Genomic DNA, 18089 nt, shown 5'->3' with positions numbered 1-18089 from the left:
TTTTTTTTTTTTTTTTTTTTTTTTTTTTTTTGAGACGGAGTCTCGATCTGTCGCCCAGGCTGGAGTGCAGTGGCGCGATCTCGGCTCACTGCAGGCTCCGCCTCCCGGGTTCACGCCATTCTCCTGCCTCAGCCTCCCAAGTAGCTGGGACTAGAGGCGCCCGCCATCTCGCCCGGCTAATTTTTGTATTTTTTAGTAGAGACGGGGTTTCACCGTGTTAGCCAGGATGGTCTCGATCTCCTGACCTCGTGATCCACCCGTCTCGGCCTCCCAAAGTGCTGGGATTACAGGCTTGAGCCACCGCGCCCGGCCAAAAAAACTGGGAAATATTTTAGAAGTACAGTCCAACTATATTATTTGGCAGGCAATTTGGTAAGAAGGAGGAATCAAGATTCAAGAGATTGGTCTAAGGGCATTCAGTCAATAACAGAAGCTCAAGAAGCACTTAAGTCTATATGATTATGTTCTGTTGCTCCTTATTTTATCATAATATTTCTCAGTTCTGGAGGGTTTAGTCATTGAAATCTGAAGATTAGATCCTATGTCAAATGCTCAGTTTTCTATCATTTATAGAATTTCTACTGTACTAAAAGAAAAAAAAATGCTGCTCTAGTTAAAGCAATGGATTCCTATTTCTTCTATAAACAAACAGACTATAAAATAATAAACAACCAAGACATTCTACTAGTATGCAGTATGCTGTATCCTACACATTTATTGTACTGGATACCTCTTCTTTCTCTACGAAACTGCTATTCATAAATAATAATGAATCCATGCTTTCATTCAGTGACTCCCATCCCAAATATGTCTTTTTCATCAGTAGCCAAATTTAATGTTCAGCAAAATTTTGAAAAAAATTATATATAAGTTCTTTTTTGCCACCTATTTAATGACAAACACAGCAAAGTTCCCTTTAAGAGAAAAAAATAAGTAGGAACGATCCTACCACCAACATACCAGTGGACAAACTAAATATAAATTTCTAAAGTAAATATTAGTACTTTAATACAATCTTATATTCTATTTATTTTGACTAAGGTTAGTATTTATTCTGATACTATGTTATACCCAACAATTAAGACAGTGTTTTAGAAATTAGAACTACAGTATTTTCAAATTGATAACTGTTTGAATAAGATTTTCTTAATGAGGGTTTCTCACTAAACACTGTATCAAATCTGCAATCTAATTCTGATATACTGATGTTAATAACCAGGAAATATTTCATGGCCAAGTACCTCACTGAGCACAAAATGTAATCAACACGTACAATAGTATATTTAGTGAAGCATAACAGCAGTAGCCAAAAAGCAAATGTAGGGCTTTTTAAATTACATATTTGGCAGAAATTACTAAAGTAGCCTGAAATGACAGAAATATTAGCTTTTAGAATCTGTTACCAAGATTGTCAAAATGTCCTCTAGTTTATATCATTATAAAATAATTATTATTTAAAATGATTATAAAATAATTTTAAAACTTAATTTTTATTTTTAATTATTATGGATACATAATAGTTTTACATATTTGTAAGGTACATGTGATATCTTTATACAATCATACAATGTGTAATAATCAAATCAGGGTAATTTAAAAATAAATTTACTAAATCAAACAAAATAGCAAGAAGGTATTGTTTCCATTTGTTGTTTCATGCTGTAAAGCATTCTTTTAAACTTGTGTTTCTTCAGATTGCTTATGAGAATTTGTCTCCATTTTGCTTTGAGAAAAGCGATAGTAATTTTTAGTCAGCATATGTGGCCACTGACTCTTCATCAGTTTTTTTTTCTGGAAAAGCTGAAAATTCTACCAACAGTTCAAGAACTGAGATTTGTTTTTCAGTTTTATAATTCCTTTGTGCAAAATGATTCAGCAACTAAATAAAAAAAAATGCCTCTAATTAATTAGGGTAACAATAGCACATTAGGGTAACAATAGCACATTCAATAAAAGTTATATTAAGCAGCACAAACTTTTTTCCCAGAAACCTACAATTTTTCCCCATTTGATTGTACTGAGCCTCAATGGTTAACATACAAGACATAGTTGGTGGAATGGTGGTTTGCTACTCAATATCTCTTCTACCTCAACTGATAAGTCTGAGCTAATCATGGTACTTCCATTTTCCTCCCCAGGTCCTAGTTTATGAATGATCTCATAATCTAATCCTGGACAAGGATGTGAAAAAAATAAAAATAAAAAACAACTGTGTTGGAGGACTTTATGGAAACCTTTCTCATTCTTAAGAAAGATACATAAAAGAGTGTGGCCCTGACTTCCAGTTAAAGTTACCATCTGGTTGTAATTATAGGAACTGCTGGTACGATCCTCTTATCAACCTAAGAATAAAACCAATACAGAACAATGAGCAGAACCAAGGGAATCACAGAGGAGAGGAGCAAGACCCTTGAAGTACTGTGCCTGCTGAGGCCCCTATCTGTGATATTCTGTTACATGAAAAAACACACTTCCTTTAGAAAATTTATATTAAACCATATATTGGTGTTTTCATATGGTTCAATTTAATTTAAAGAAACAGAGAAAATACCCCACATCTTAATGACCAACAATATTTTGATGTATTTAAGACCACATTAAAAAGCACCCCTCTCAGAAAAAGCTGACTACAAAAACTAGTTTTGTAAAATTATAAGCAAGGAAATTCATTTGCCTCTCTGAAAATGACTTGCTTCCTGTTATTCTGTGGATAGAATCTTGAAAATGAAGAGGGACTAATTTTAAAAACTGTTAAACAAGAAGACACCAGTAAGGGATAAGCTAACAAGAATTATTAAAAGTTATACTGTAGACTAATTATATTCTGTACTACAATTGAAAAGGCAGACAAATCATACTACTTATATGCTTTATTTTGGGACCTATGTATTTGGAAAATTAACAGTAATACAAGTGGTAGTATAGAAGACATAGTGAGCAAAATCTAGAATTATCCTCTTTAGGTGTAGTATAAATCAAATAAATATTAAACAAATGGAATGAGATTGATTGCAGGATATTGCAGATGAAGCCATTTGAACTAAGCCTCAGTTTTCCTATCTTTCAAATAAGAACGATAGGAACTACTCTGCAAGAAATGTTTTTAATTATTTCATAGTGAATTTAGATCCTAGCATAGTCTCTGATACATCCTGCACTAAGGGTGTATTTTATTAACAAGCAGCTGTCACAATCACTCCTATTGTAGTTCTGTTACTTCACTCTGTCCATGCCAGAAATAAAAATTCCTTTTATGAAAAACTGCACCATTTACTTAGATATTCTTTTCTGCTCTGGCTTTTAGTTATTTGAATATTATCCCCGCCCCATACCCCCAGCAGAATGTAGGTTCTTTGCTAATTTTTATTCAGTAAGAGTCAAATTTGGATGAAGAATTGTAACGAGAGAAGTAAACAGCAACAGAAGTAAAGCCAAAAACTTTATTGCTAAAAAGTTAAGATAACTGAAGTAGGACTTAGTAATTTCTAATAAAATATTTACTCCAAGAGTGAAAGCTGGACCAAGTCATCAGTTTAAAAATAACATTTTTAGTTTGAGGCCAGGTGCGGTGGCTCACGTCTGTAATTCCAGCACTTTGGGAGGTTGAGGCAGGTGGATCACCTGAGGCCAGGAGTTTGAGACCAGCCTGGCCAAGGTGGTGAAACTCCATGTCTACTAAAAATAAAAAACATTAGCCAGGCTTGGTGGTGCACATCTGTAGTCCCAGCTACTTGAAAAGCTGAGGCATGAGAACAGCTTGAACCTGGGAGGCAGAGGTTGCAGTGAGCCGAGATTGTGCCACTGCACTCCAGCCAGGGGGACAGAGCAAGATTCCGTCTCAAAAAAACAAAAACAAACAAACAAACAAACAAAAATTATAAGTTCGGAAATCTGTGGAACTGTATGTTTCTTTGTCCTTTAGAATCCAATTCAGTGGTGCATTGTGCTCACATACAGAGTTCATTGATCACATAAAAATAATGATTGGTTTATACGAGACTGTCTTAACCATGTAGTTAGGACGTTTTCAGAGAGTTTAAAACTGGCTCAAGTGCTGTTTTATTAGGAAATGTCACATTCTATTAAGAAAAAAAAAAAACTTTACTTGAATCAACTTTACTACATTTAATTAGACAGATTAATATAACTTCTTTAAGCAGGAATACTACTGAACTGTTTGTATGTATGTATGTATGTATGTATGTATGTATGTATGTATGTATTTGAGATGGAGTCTCGCTCTGTCACCCAGGCTGGAGTGCAGTGGTGCGATCTCGGCTCACTGAAAGCTCCGCCTCCCGGGTTCACGCCATTCTGCCTCAGCCTCCTGAGTAGCTGGGACTACAGGCGCCCGCCACCACGACTGGCTAATTTTTTTGTATTTTTAGTACTGACGGAGTTTCACTGTATCAGCCAGGATGGTCTCAATCTCCTGACCCCATGATCCGCCCGCCTCGGCCTCCCAAAGTGCTGGGATTACAGGCATGAGCCACAGTGCCCGGCCTGTTTTATTTATTAAATCATATCGACAATATTTTAAAGTACTTCTATAAAACTTTCAACAGTTCTAAAAAATAATAATAATAATCAGGAATATCAGAGTCAGCAAGGGAATCATCTTTTCAGTTCCATGGTAAAACCCAAACTGCAACAGTTATATGTTTCCTGATATTCTTTGATGGCTGACTTTAATTTGCCTTGGTTAACAAAATATGTGGCCAATATAATCAGTCAGCAACATATAACACATGTAACTATAGCCACCAGAGACTTTGCTGTAAAAATGGTTGTAAAACCTACTCTTTCCATTGCAAGGTATTTGTAGCAATCTTGGCAATGGAAAGTAGATTTATTGACAACAATAACAACAGTAAAAGATGCCATATTTCTGGACCTTTCTATTACTTTATAATAAAGTAACAGTAAAATAATATATATACACACATATATATACACACTTAAGTATATACTTTATATATTGAAGTACATATATTCATATATTTACTGGAACATATAAATATAAAGAAATATTTCTATATATTTATATATTTATTGCTATATATGTATATATTTAAGTACTTAATCTCAACGAAAAGCAGTTATGTGAAAATTATGCACATAATTCACCACTTAACTGTTTTCTAAAATCCAGGATTTTATGGAGAAATTTCTTGATAAAGCAATTTACAATTACATTAGAAGTAACAGAAAATCTGAATAGCTCTATGTGTATTAAATAACTCTTCCCATTCAATAAAAAGTCCATTCACTTAACAGTTTCACTCATTTGTTCTATTAAATACTTAAGGAAGAAATAATAGCAGTGTTACACACATTTGTACACACACAGATGCAAAGGAATCACTTCCCAACACATTTTATGAGAAACAGAAACCCTAATTTCAAAACATGATAAAGATACTATAAAAGACACACACACACACACACACACACACACACACACACACATATACACATATACACACACACATATATGTGTGTGTCTTTATAAACACTTTAAGAAAACATTAGTGAATTGAACCCAACAGTATATAAAAGGATACCATGACAAAGGAGGATTTGTCTCAGGAATACTATGTTGGTTTAACATTCAATAATCAATTAATGAAATTCACCATATTTATTTACTAAAAGGAAAAAAACAATCAGTACACGCAGAAAAAGTATGGACAAAATTCAAAACTATTCATGATAAAAACTCAGCAATCTAGAAATAGTAGGAAATTTACTTATGCTAACAAGCAATATCTACAAAAAAAACCTGACAGCTAACCTACTTAATATTGGGGCTAGCCTTATCTGATATTTACTTCCTATAATGCTACAGCAATAAAAATTATTTTATATACAATATGCATATAATCTGGGATATACAACTATTTTAAAATCCACCTATTAGCAATCTTAATTCCCTCTGCAATCTTTGGCCATCTTTGTCATGTAACTGAACAAATTTACAGGATCTAAGAGATTACGATGTAGGCATTATATAGCTGTTCTGCGAAATCCTTGGTCAAGTTCCTCTTTCAGTGCCTAAAGAGATCTTATATATCCACATACGTATAGACTTTTTCTTCCAATTTACTGGGGGGAAAATGGTATTAACCATGGGTATCATTTGTTACTAAAGTGAGCCACAATAAGATCAGTGTGCAGGTTTCACACAAGAAAAGTTAAAAATGTTTAATGAAGTGATAGTGTAATGCATGTTTAACCTCTAATATCAACATTAAAAAATCAAATAGGGTTCTGCCCATTGAATTAAAAAGTCAGACAGGGTCCTTCTTCAAATAAAGTAATGGTGTTTGGAATGTATATCTCATTGTAGAAAAAATTTCTAAGCCACAGAAGGTAACAGGAATAAACACACTTCGTCTCACACCTCTTTAAAAATGCTGTTACATGGTCTAAATGTTAGACCTAATACCATAAAAACCCTAGAAGAAAATCTAGGTAGTACCATTCAGGATATAGGCATGGGCAAGGACTTCATGTCTAAAACACCAAAAGCAACGGCAGCAAAAGCCAAAATTGACAAATGGGATCTAATTAAACTAAAGAGCTTCTGCACAGCAAAAGAAACTACCATCAGAGTAAACAGGCAACCTACAGAATGGGAGAAAATGTTTGCAATCTACTCATCTGACAAAGGGCTAATTTCCAGAATCTACAAAGAACTCAAACAAATATACAAGAAAAAAACAAACAACCCCATCCAAAAGTGGGGAAAGGATATGAACAGACATTTCTCAAAAGAAGACATTCATACAGCCAACAGACACATGAAAAAATGCTCATCATCACTCGCCATCAGAGAAATGCAAATCAAAACCACAATGAGATACCATCTCACACCAGTTAGAATGGCAATCATTAAAAAATCAGGAAACAACAGGTGTTGGAGAGGATGTGGAGAAATAGGAACACTTTTACACTGTTGGTGGGATTGTAAACTAGTTCAACCATTATGGAAAACAGTATGGCAATTCCTTAAGGATCTAGAACTAGATGTACCATATGACCCAGCCATCCCACTACTGGGTATATACCCAAAGGATTATAAATTATTCTACTACAAAGACACATGCACACGTATGTTTATTGCGGCACTATTCACAATAGCAAAGACTTGGAATCAACCCAAATGTCCATCAGTGACAGACTGGATTAAGAAAATGTGGCACATATACACCATGGAATACTATGCAGCCATAAAAAAGGATGAGTTTGCATCCTTTGTAGGGACATGGATGCAGCTGGAAACCATCATTCTTAGCAAACTATCACAAGAGGAGAAAACCAAACACCGCATGTTCTCACTCATAGGTGGGAACTGAACAATGAGTTCACTTGGACTCGGGAAGGGGAACATCACACAATGGGGCCTATCATGGGGAGGGGGGAGGGGGGAGGGATTGCATTGGGGAGTTATACCTGATATAAATGATGAATTGATGGGTGCTGACGAGTTGATGGGTGCAGCACACCAACATGGCACATGTATACATATGTAACAAACCTGCACGTTATGCACATGTACCCTAGAACTTAAAGTATAATTAAAAAAAAAAATGCTGTTACATGGTAAAAATGTGGCCACCTTCTCCAAATTACACTCACCCTGATTCCTGACCTCTGCTTAGACTGAAAAAAATAGCACAGATATCTAGGATCCAGTGTGAGTGTAATTTAAATGATGTTTAATATTGTTTCAAGACGAGAATAAAAGAATAGAAAAACTGTATGACCATTCTTTGCTTCTTTGTGCCCTGAAATATCCATCCTTATTGCTCATTTAAGAAGAGAAAAGGAAATCTGGCTTAGAGAAGAGCATTATTCCTGATTTAGTCAAAAACCCAAAATTGCGAATCCCAACTTTATATCTAAGACTCCTTCATTCTGCATTGTGGAGATAAATATATATATATATATTTTGTTAAATGCATGAGGCTGAGCATTTTGTACATTTTTGTGCACTATTGTATGCATCCCCAGAGCTTAGTAGAGTGCCTGGGGCACATGGTAGTTAATCGGTGCTTTTAATGAAAGAATGAATCTATCCAATTTGCTCTGCCCAGTGGGATATCATCTTATAGGCATCTTGAATTCCTCATCGTTAAAACTGATTTCACATTATCCGACCCATAATTCTGCTCCCAGAAATTTACCCTGAAAATCCACCTCCAACAATACAAAAATACATCTGCACAAAGTTATTCATTGCAGTACTATTTATAATTACAAAACAACTAAAACCTACCTAAATGTCAAACCATAGGTGATTGAATAAACCATAGTTATCATTCTATAGCCACTATTGAATATGCAGCTGTAAATAAGTATATATATATATAAAAAAAATAGCCTCTATAGAGTAATACGTAGCTCTGTCATATATGTTCATATACATATGACATAGTAAATGACATGACTTATAGTTACATATTACTCTATAGTGAGTATAATGCATACATATATATGGCATGACATATATCAAATACAACAAAAAAGTATAATAGAGCATATATAGTATATTACATCTTATGTAAGAAATGAGGTAAACATAAGAAATACAGGTTTCTGTCAACTTTTACCAAAAAAACTATAGGGAAGATAAACCAGAAAATAATGAAGGTGTTTATCTTCAAAGGATGAGGTGGGAAGAATGGAATAGAGAGTGGAAAGTATACAAGAGAGACTACAACTTTTGTGTGTGTCTGTATATATTTGTGTGTGTTTACATTTTATGTATAGTATTAACTTTTGGAAGCATGTCTGTGTTTTCCTTATAAAATAAAACAAAAATAGGAAAGGAAGAAGAAACCTAAAACAGAAAGCAAACTAAACTAAATTAAATTATATTTCAAATGACTACTATGAGCATACTGAAGAGGAGTGTGGGAAAGAACTAAGCCAAATTATTTATGAACACAGTATCTGACTATGTATCCTTAGTACTGGACATGATGGGACAGTGAGAAGAAAACTGCAAACTTTCATAAATTTTTTTAGAAAGCTTTTTTTTAAGCAACGCAATTCTTTAATAGGCAAAGAAACTCAGAAACTAATTCAGTTTTATTATAGGACTGAACTGATTAGTAGAAGTATTGAAGCCAGACATCTCATGACAGTAGAAAAACACAATTATGGAAAGGAAGCAGGCCAAAAAGAACCCAGTAGAGACAAACTGGAATGGAAGGTGTGAAGTGATAATATCTAAAGTACACATATATGGGTGTATATGCAAGCACATGGACACCAGGTGTATTTATGTATAAATAATACATAAATACATACATTTAGTGGAACTGTGTGCTGAAAGGCCCAGAAACAAAGTCAACCCAGTTGCAAAGACTTTACTGAATGCCCATTCAAAGAAACCAGGGTTCTATGGAGAAATGCCTGATTTCAAGGTTGAATCCAAAAGAGTCTAGAACATCTGGTGAGGCTGGAAAGTAAGGAGGTATTTAAAAAAAATGGGACTGAGTTACAAGGACAGAAACCATTTTGAAGAAGCTCCCACTGACCATACCTGGGACCACATGTGCACTAAAATAAGTACAGCAATGAATTATGAACCTTTGAAAAAGAGAAAATCATCATTACATATTGATGATAGATAGACAAGGAAGAAGGGAAGGTTTTTACTTATAGGAAAATGTCAATGCTGACTGGTAAACACAAAAGAAATAATGAAGTTTGAAAATAATTGTGTTCTAACTTTCATAAAGAAGATTAGATCAGGCAAGAATTGTGATGAATAGATGTTAAACATGGGGAGAAATTTAGATGAGAAATATGATATTTTCATGATTGTAAAATATTTCCTCATTAGTTATGGAGGGGAAAAATCATTAACACAATGGAGAAATTGAGGAAAACCTTAAACAGGTGCATAAAAATTATCACTGCTAATGAAGTACAAGTGGACATCTGTGTTTCCAGATATGATACTAAAGGTATCATATCTCCTAAAGGGAGATAGCATGAAGTAAGTAGTATTTCAACTAAGAATGAGGAACCTGAATCTAATTGTGAGGAAACATCAGAACATCAGATAAATACAAAATGAGAGGAACGAATTCTTCTGTATACATATTATGAGAGAAAAAAGGAACACTCAAGAGAATAAGATAAACTGCTAATAACTAGTAAATCTGGAAAATAAGTATAGAATATTTTGTACTGTTTTTATTCTTGTAAACTTTCTGTAAGTTTAAAATTATTTCCAGACAAAATGGATTTTTAAAAAAGTACTGCGTGAATATATGCTTCTTGAAGAAAAAAAATCAGATAGCTATAGAAAGAAAACTGAACATGAAAAATAAACTGTTAACCTCTCTAACTCATCTTTTCCCCACTGGCAGCCAAATTTCACAAAGTCAGAATTTTTTTTTTTGTTTGTTTTGTTCTGCTCTTTAATGTATCTCAAACACCTAGACCAGTGCTTGGGAAGTAAATAGCTGCTACATCATTCATTTGTTGGATAAATTAATGAATAGGTAAATAGTCACGTGCTGTTCCCGTCACTTTATTTAGATATATATTAAAGTTTTGCCTTATTTATTGAGTAAATTGGGTCAAATTACTAAATAACTCAAGATGATTTCATTCTTACCCCTGAAACATGCTTTATCATTATTATAACCAATTCTCACTCTTTCACTCTGAAAACAGGACTTACATCTTGGTTAAGATGTTTATTAGGGCAGGTAATTAATACTTTCCAAAGCTGCTTAAATAATTCACTCCTCTCTGCCTTTCCTGCTGTATCTGTAATACAAGTCATCTCATGCCTTTGAACCATCTAATTTCTTTTCTTCTTTGTCACCTTACTCTTTATCTTGGTCCCCTTCAACCCACGCAGTCAGGGTAACCTTCAAAACATAACTGTGTAGTCAAAGTTTCCCTTCTCTTAAAATTTTCAAAATGATTTTTATGGCCCATAGAATTGATGATTAGCATAGATTACAACTGTTTCATGAACTTTTTATTTTTCCATTTTTACTGAGGTATAATTGGCAAATAAAAATTGGATATGCTTAAGGTGTTTACCTTGATGTTATGATGTGCATATACTATGTGAAACAATCACTGCAATCACGCTAATCAACCTCTTGCGATTACCATATTTTTGTGTGTATCAAGAATAATGAACATCTACCCTCCTATCAAACTTAAAAGTATACAATACTGTATTGTATTGTTAACTATATTCACATTATTGTACAAGTTATTCATCTTGCATAACTTACTCATCTTGCATAAATGAACTTACTCATTTTGCATAACTAAAAATTTGGATCTCTCGACTAACATCTTCCTATTTTCCCTTCTCTGCAACCCCTGGCAATCCCTATTCTATTCACTACTATAAGCTTGACTATTTAGATTCCATATATAAGCAAGCTAATGCAATATCTGTCTATGTTTGGATTGTTTCAAATAACATAAATTCCTCCATGTTCATCCACGTTGTTGCAAACGTCCAGATTTTCTTCTTTTTTTTAAGGCTGAATAATATTCAATAGTATATTATACATATAATTATATATATTTATATATATATACATATGTCATACTTTTCAAATTCATTTATCTGTTGATATGGTTTGGCTGTGTCCCCACCTAAATCTCATCTTGAATTGTAGCTCCCATAATCCTCATGTATCATGGGAGGAACCTGGTGGGAGGTAACTGAAACCTGGGGGCAAGTTTTTCCCATGCTGTTTTCATGATATTGAATAAGTCTCATGAGATCTGATGGTTTTATAAAGGGTAGTTCCCCAACACAGGCTCTCTTGTCTGCCGTCATGTAAGATGTGCCTTTGCTCCTCTTTTGCCTACTGCCATGATTGTGAGGCCACCCCAGCCGTGCAGAACTGTGAGTCCATTAAACCTCTTTTTCTTTATAAATTACCCAGTCTCGGATATTTCTTCCAAGCAGTATGAAAATGGACTAATACATCTGACAATGCACATTTAGGTTATTTCTACAACTTGGTTAATGTGAATAACACTGCAGTGAACATGGGAGTGCAGATCTCTCTACGTAATGATTTCCTTTGGATATATATCCAGCAGCAAAATTGCTAAATCATAAGGTAATTATTATTTTTAATTTACTGAGGAATTTCTGTACTGTTTTCCATAACAGCTGTGCCAACGCACATTCCCACCAACAGAGTCATGTGCCCATTTTAAAATCAGATTATGTGAGATTTTTGGCTAATAAGTTATATGCATTCCTTATATATTTTGGATATTAACTCATATACATATATATATGGTTTATAAATATTTTATCCCATTATTTAAGTTCCTTTTCACTCTGATGATTATCTCCTTGGCTGTGCAGAAGCATTTTAATTTGATGCAACCCCATTTGTCTATGTGGATACCATTGTCAAATGCTTTTTCTGTGTCTACTGAAATGATCTTGTGGCTTTTTTTTTCTTTCAACCTAATAATGTGTTCTATTGCATTGATTTGCATGTGTTGAAAGATATTTGCACTCCAGGGACAAATTCCATTTAATCATGGTGTATCATCATTTTAATACGCTGCTGCATTTGGGTAACTAGCATTTTATTGAGGATTTTTGTATCTATGTTCATCAGGAATATTGGCCTGTAGTTTGCTTTCCTTCATCTGGCTTTGGTATCAGGGTAATACTAGCCTCATAAAATGAGTTTTAAAGTGCTTCTTCTTCTATTTTTCAGAATAATTTGAGAAGGACAGGTCATAATTCTTCTTTAAATGTCTAGTATAATTTACCCATGAAGCCATATGGTCCTGGACATTTCTTTGTTGGAAAGTTTTGGCTATTGACTCAATCTCCCTATTTGTTACTTGTTTGTTTGGACTTTGAGTTTCTTCTTGACTCAAATTTCATAGATTATATGTTTCTAGGAATTTATCCATTTTTCTAGGTTATCAGATTTGTTGGCATATAATTATTGATAATAGTCTCATGTCTTCTTTAATTTCTGAGGCACCCATTGTAATTTCTTCTCTTTTATTTCTGATTTTATTTATTTGAGTCTCTTTATTTTTTGCTTAGTCTAGCTAACGGTGTATTGATTTTATCTTTTTTAAAAACAAAATCTTAATTTTATTAATTTTTCTCATTTTTTAAACTAACATATTTCTACTATAATCTTAATTATTTCCTTAATTCTGCTAATTTTAGGCTTAAAATGCTTTTATTTTGCCACTTTCTTAAAGGGTAAAGCAAGGTTGTTTATTTAAAGTCTTTTTTCTTTCATAACATAGGCATTTATTGCCATAAACTTCTCTCCTAGCAATGCTTTTGCTGCATCCCATAAGTTTTGTTATGCCATTTTTTTTTTTTGGTCTTAAAATAGCTTTTAAAATTCCCTTTGATTTCCTATTTGACCCAGTGGTTGCTCAGGAGTATGTTGTTCAATGTATTAATCTAGTCTTTTATTGCTATAAAGACATACCTGAGACTGGGTAATTTAAAAAGAAAAGAGGTTTAATTGGCTCATGGTTCTACGGACTATACAAAGCATGGTGCCAACATCTGCTTGGCTTCTGAGGAGGTATCAGAGAGCTTTCACTCATGGTGCAAGGTGAAATGGGATCAGGTACTTCAAATGGCAAATACAGGAGCAAGGAGGAACAGGTGCTACACACTTAAAACAACCAGATTTCATGAGAACTCACTATCATAAAGACAGCACCAAGCCATGAGGGATCAGTTCTCATGACTCAAACATCTCTGACAAGACTTCAATTCCAGCATGGAGGGTTACAATTGACACGAGATTTGGCCTGGAGGTATATTCAAACTATATCTTTTAGTTTCCACATATTTATATTTTTTCCTGTTTTCCTGCTGTTATTGATTTCTATTTCTATTCCATTGAGGTTGGAAAGATACTTGGAATAATTTCAATCTTCTTAAAGTTGTTAAGACTTGTTTTGTGACCTAAAATGATTTATCCCAGAATGCATCCCATGAGCACTTGAGAAGAATGTGAATTCTTCTGCTGTTGGGTGCAAAGTTCCATCTATGTCTGTCAGGTCCATTTGTTTTATAGTGTTGTTTAAGTCAGCGGTTTCTTTAGTGATTTTCTGTCTAGATGTTCTATTCATTATTGTAAGTGGGATATTAAAGTACCATAAATTATTTCATGACTGTCAATTTCTTGCTCCAGATCTGTCAATATTTGCTTTATAATTTAAGTGCTCTGATAGAGTCACACTAATTGTCATATCTTCCTGGTGAATTGACTCTTTTACTATGTAATGATCATTTTTTTCTGTCTCAAGAGATAGTTTTTGACTTAAAATCTATTTTTTCTGATAAAAATTTAGCAACCCTTGCTTTGTTTTGGTTACCATTTGCATGGAATATCCGTTTCTGTCCCTTTTCTTTCATCTTATGTGTGTCTTTATTTGAAAGTGAGTTCCTAATGGACAGATGTAATTGTTTTGTTCATGTTTGCCTACTCAGGCAGTAGTACTATCAAAATGTATACTTGATGAACATATTTTCATTAAATGAATAAATTATCAGCATTACTAAAACTTCCTTTAAATGCATGTGTGTGCATATATAAACAGCTTAGATAGATGGATAGACAGATATATGGATACAGATATATAGGACTTAGTAGTCCAATTTTTGTTGAGTCATCTTTTCTGTAATCCTAAGAGATTTGTTTTCTTTGCATTTGTACCTGACTCTGCACTCTAATTCTCCTTCACCCAGTAATCCTTCTGGATTCCAAGATGGCTTTCCTTATTAGGTTGAATCTTTGTTGCCTTTTTTCCCATTCTGTTTACATTGGCATTTATTCTATACTCATGTCATTTTATTTATCTAAACCTGTTAGGAAAGGTCTTAACACTTAGTGAGAATAGATCTCAGTATAGATGTTACAGCTATATGATCAGACCATAAACAATTAGTCCCCCAATTCCGCAAGGCAGCACTATTTGCAAACACTAGAACCCAACTAAAAACAAAATATCTTCAGAATACAAAAAGGAAACTAAGTTTACTAAGTATTTATCTCACACACACAACAAATGCGCGTGCATACACACACACACACACACACACAAGTTAATACATATTGCAAGAATGAAGGAATTAATGGGCCCTAGGGAATATCTGGGTGATGAAATAATCTGTACAACAAAACCGCATGACACAAGTTTACCTATGTAACGACCCTGCACTTGTACCCCTGAACTTAAAATAAAAGATAAAAAATAAATAAATAAATTTTTAAAAATTATTTTGAGATGGTACTCTATTGTTTGTATCTATTTCAGCAAAACAATGTGAATGTGAGCTATGGGGTAGATAGCAAAAAGAACTTCAGTGAACAGAATTGAAGAAACTGTGTTGGAATATAAGCTGTTTAATGAAAGTCTACTTTACTTCTTCAGTTTAATTGTCAAGGACTGGCTTCCTGATTCATGTAATTAAACTATTGGAATACTTACCTTCGAGGATGATTGGCATCAAACAATGTGTTGTCATCATCCTCATCATCTTGTTCTAAAGGTGTCAATTCCATATTTTCTATGTTAGTGTCCAAAACTCCGTATCTCCTAGTCTTTCGGTTTCTTCTTCTCATCCTATCAAATAGAACAAATTAATGAATAAAAATTATTTAATATGGCATAGATGATCCTTAGTTTATATTTATTTGTAAAATAAAATAAATTATTATTCTGTTTCTGACATAGAAAGCACTCAATATCAGAAGGGTTACATTTCAGATATGTAACAAATTTACCACCTAGGATTAAACGTCATGAAACAAAACCTACTCCTACATGTTTATGTGCCATCGCCTGTTTCTTCTGTCTGACATACTCTCTTCTCCCTGTGTCAACTGATGGTGTCGACAAATAACTTTTAAGCCTTAGTTAAGGTACTGTACTTTAAGTCTTAACTTTTAAAGGCTTAGGTCAGGTACTTCTTTAGCGAAACCTCCTGCTCCAGCCTTTTCCCCATGTTCTCCATGCTTTCTTACCACTGTTTAGATGTCCCTCTAAGAAACTGTATGTATATGCATGTTCACAGTCTAAACTGATACCCCACAACTCTAGCTGCGTACCAGAATTACCTAGGACTATTTTTTAAAGTCCCATGTTTAGGCCCTAACTGAATCAAAATGTACAGCAAAAAAGAACTAAATATCAATATTTTGTTGAGGTTCTACATGTGATTCCAATGTGATATAAACCATTATCTGAGATCAGTGGTTCTTGCAGTGTGGTTCTCTGGATCAGCAGAATCACAGTCACCTAGGAACTTATAAGAAATGCAGATCTTCATGGCTAGCCCAGACCTAGTGAATGACAAACTTTGAAGATGGGGCCCAGAAACCTGTGTTTTAACAAACATTTCTTAGGCTTTTGATGCATACTCAAGTTTGAGAACCACTGGCTTAGTGAAATTGAAAAGATTCAAGGGTGCTTAACATTCATTATTATTAGCTGTATGTATGAAATCTCAAGATTTAGAGTCCTACTTCCAGTTTGTGTCTCAAATAACTTGTTCTTTTCCTTCAAATCATTTACCTTAATTTGCATTCCTATGTCCTGATGTATATGTTTATGTGGTGTTTATTCATTAGTCTCTCCCAGTAAGTTCTCTGAGGGCAGCAACCAAGACTGTTTTATTCACCACTATATAACCACTTCCTACCACAGTGATGTATCAATTAAGATGTTCCTCAATTAATTGCTGAGGGTCTGAGTGACTTCTACCTTGGCGACCAAAACTATGACCCTGCAAGGAATGCCTAAGTCATCTCCAAAGCAACAACTTCAACTCCACACACAGCAAAATGTGTTTCACAAGAGTGTCCATTGGAGTTTGAAAACAAAATAGAAAATATTTCAGTCAGTTATCACAAATAAAATCAGTTTACATAAACTCTGATTTACTCTGTTTGACATAAGTGGGATAAGAAATACTTGGGCTATAACATTAACTGTAAAGAGCAACATGAGTCTCTTCAAACATGCCAGTGAAGCCCCTGGAAAACAAACTTACCTGCAACAAATACTTGAGTCTTACTAAGCAACAGGTATGATATTAGCTTCTGGGTGTAAAGTGCCTGGTCTCAGGGTTAAAATTTACAAAATGTTACTAAGTGTGAACACAAACCAAGAAAATTTCTGCCAGTCATTACCTATAGAGCTATCTATATACACGTCTAAAGTGATGGCACAGGAAACAGAGTTAAGCATAGTATTTAAAGTTACAAATGTAACTAATGAAAGGGTCAGTAAATATTAGTACTAGCAAAAATGAAGCAGTATGAAATACAAAGTACTCTTTCTTTCATAGTGAGAAATTAAGTATGTTTAGGTTGTTACATTAACAAGTATGTGTGTTTGTGTGTATGTTTGCCCACACACCCACACACACCATGTAGACCAGAGGTCTAAACTTTCTCTGTAAAAAATTAGATAGTATTTTTATGCCCTGTAGGACACACTCTGCTATATATTTATTTAAATTTTTGTTGTGTTTACCACCCTTAAAAATACATAGATGGATGATTGATAGATGGATAGACAGACAGATAAAACATTCTTAGCTCTTAGGCCTTACAAAAACATCAGCGGAAGGAATTTGGCCTGTGGGCCACACTTTGCTAACCTCTGATTTAGACTTATGAAAGTAATTAGCAAACAAACAAAGAAAAGAAATAATAAATGTATTGTCTTTAGAAAGTAGAAATAGAAAAACAGTCTGGGCATGGTGACTCACACCTGTATTTCCAACACTTTGGGAGGCCAAAGTGGGCGGATTACCAGAGGTCAGGAGTTTGTGACCAGCCTGGCCAACATGGTGAAATCCCGTCTCTGGTAAAAATACAAAAATTAGCTGAGCATGGTGGGGTGCACCTGTAATCCCAGCTACTCGGGAAGCTAAAGTAGGAGAATGGCTTGAACCTGGGAGGCAGAGGCTGCAGTGAGCTGAGATGAAGCCACTACACTGCAGCCTGGCCGGCAGAGTGAAGACTCTGTCTCAAAAAAAAAAAAAAAAAAAAAAAAAAAAAAAAAAA

At 34.2% G+C, this 18089-nt stretch overlaps 1 protein-coding gene across 1 annotated transcript in view; it reads right to left on the bottom strand.

The window, feature by feature from the left end:
* FAM174A (family with sequence similarity 174 member A) overlaps positions 1–18089 on the bottom strand; it is a 46060-nt gene that overhangs the window by 8404 nt on the left and 19567 nt on the right. The window contains exon 2 of the mRNA XM_023212216.1: positions 15505–15639. Coding sequence (XP_023067984.1) covers positions 15505–15639 — 135 coding nt within the window. The remainder of the gene's footprint in view (positions 1–15504; positions 15640–18089) is intronic.

The sequence above is a fragment of the Piliocolobus tephrosceles genome, chromosome 4 (assembly GCF_002776525.5).
Source record: "Piliocolobus tephrosceles isolate RC106 chromosome 4, ASM277652v3, whole genome shotgun sequence".
Taxonomy (NCBI): Eukaryota; Metazoa; Chordata; class Mammalia; order Primates; family Cercopithecidae; genus Piliocolobus; species Piliocolobus tephrosceles.
This window is presented reverse-complemented; position numbering and strand designations above follow the sequence as displayed.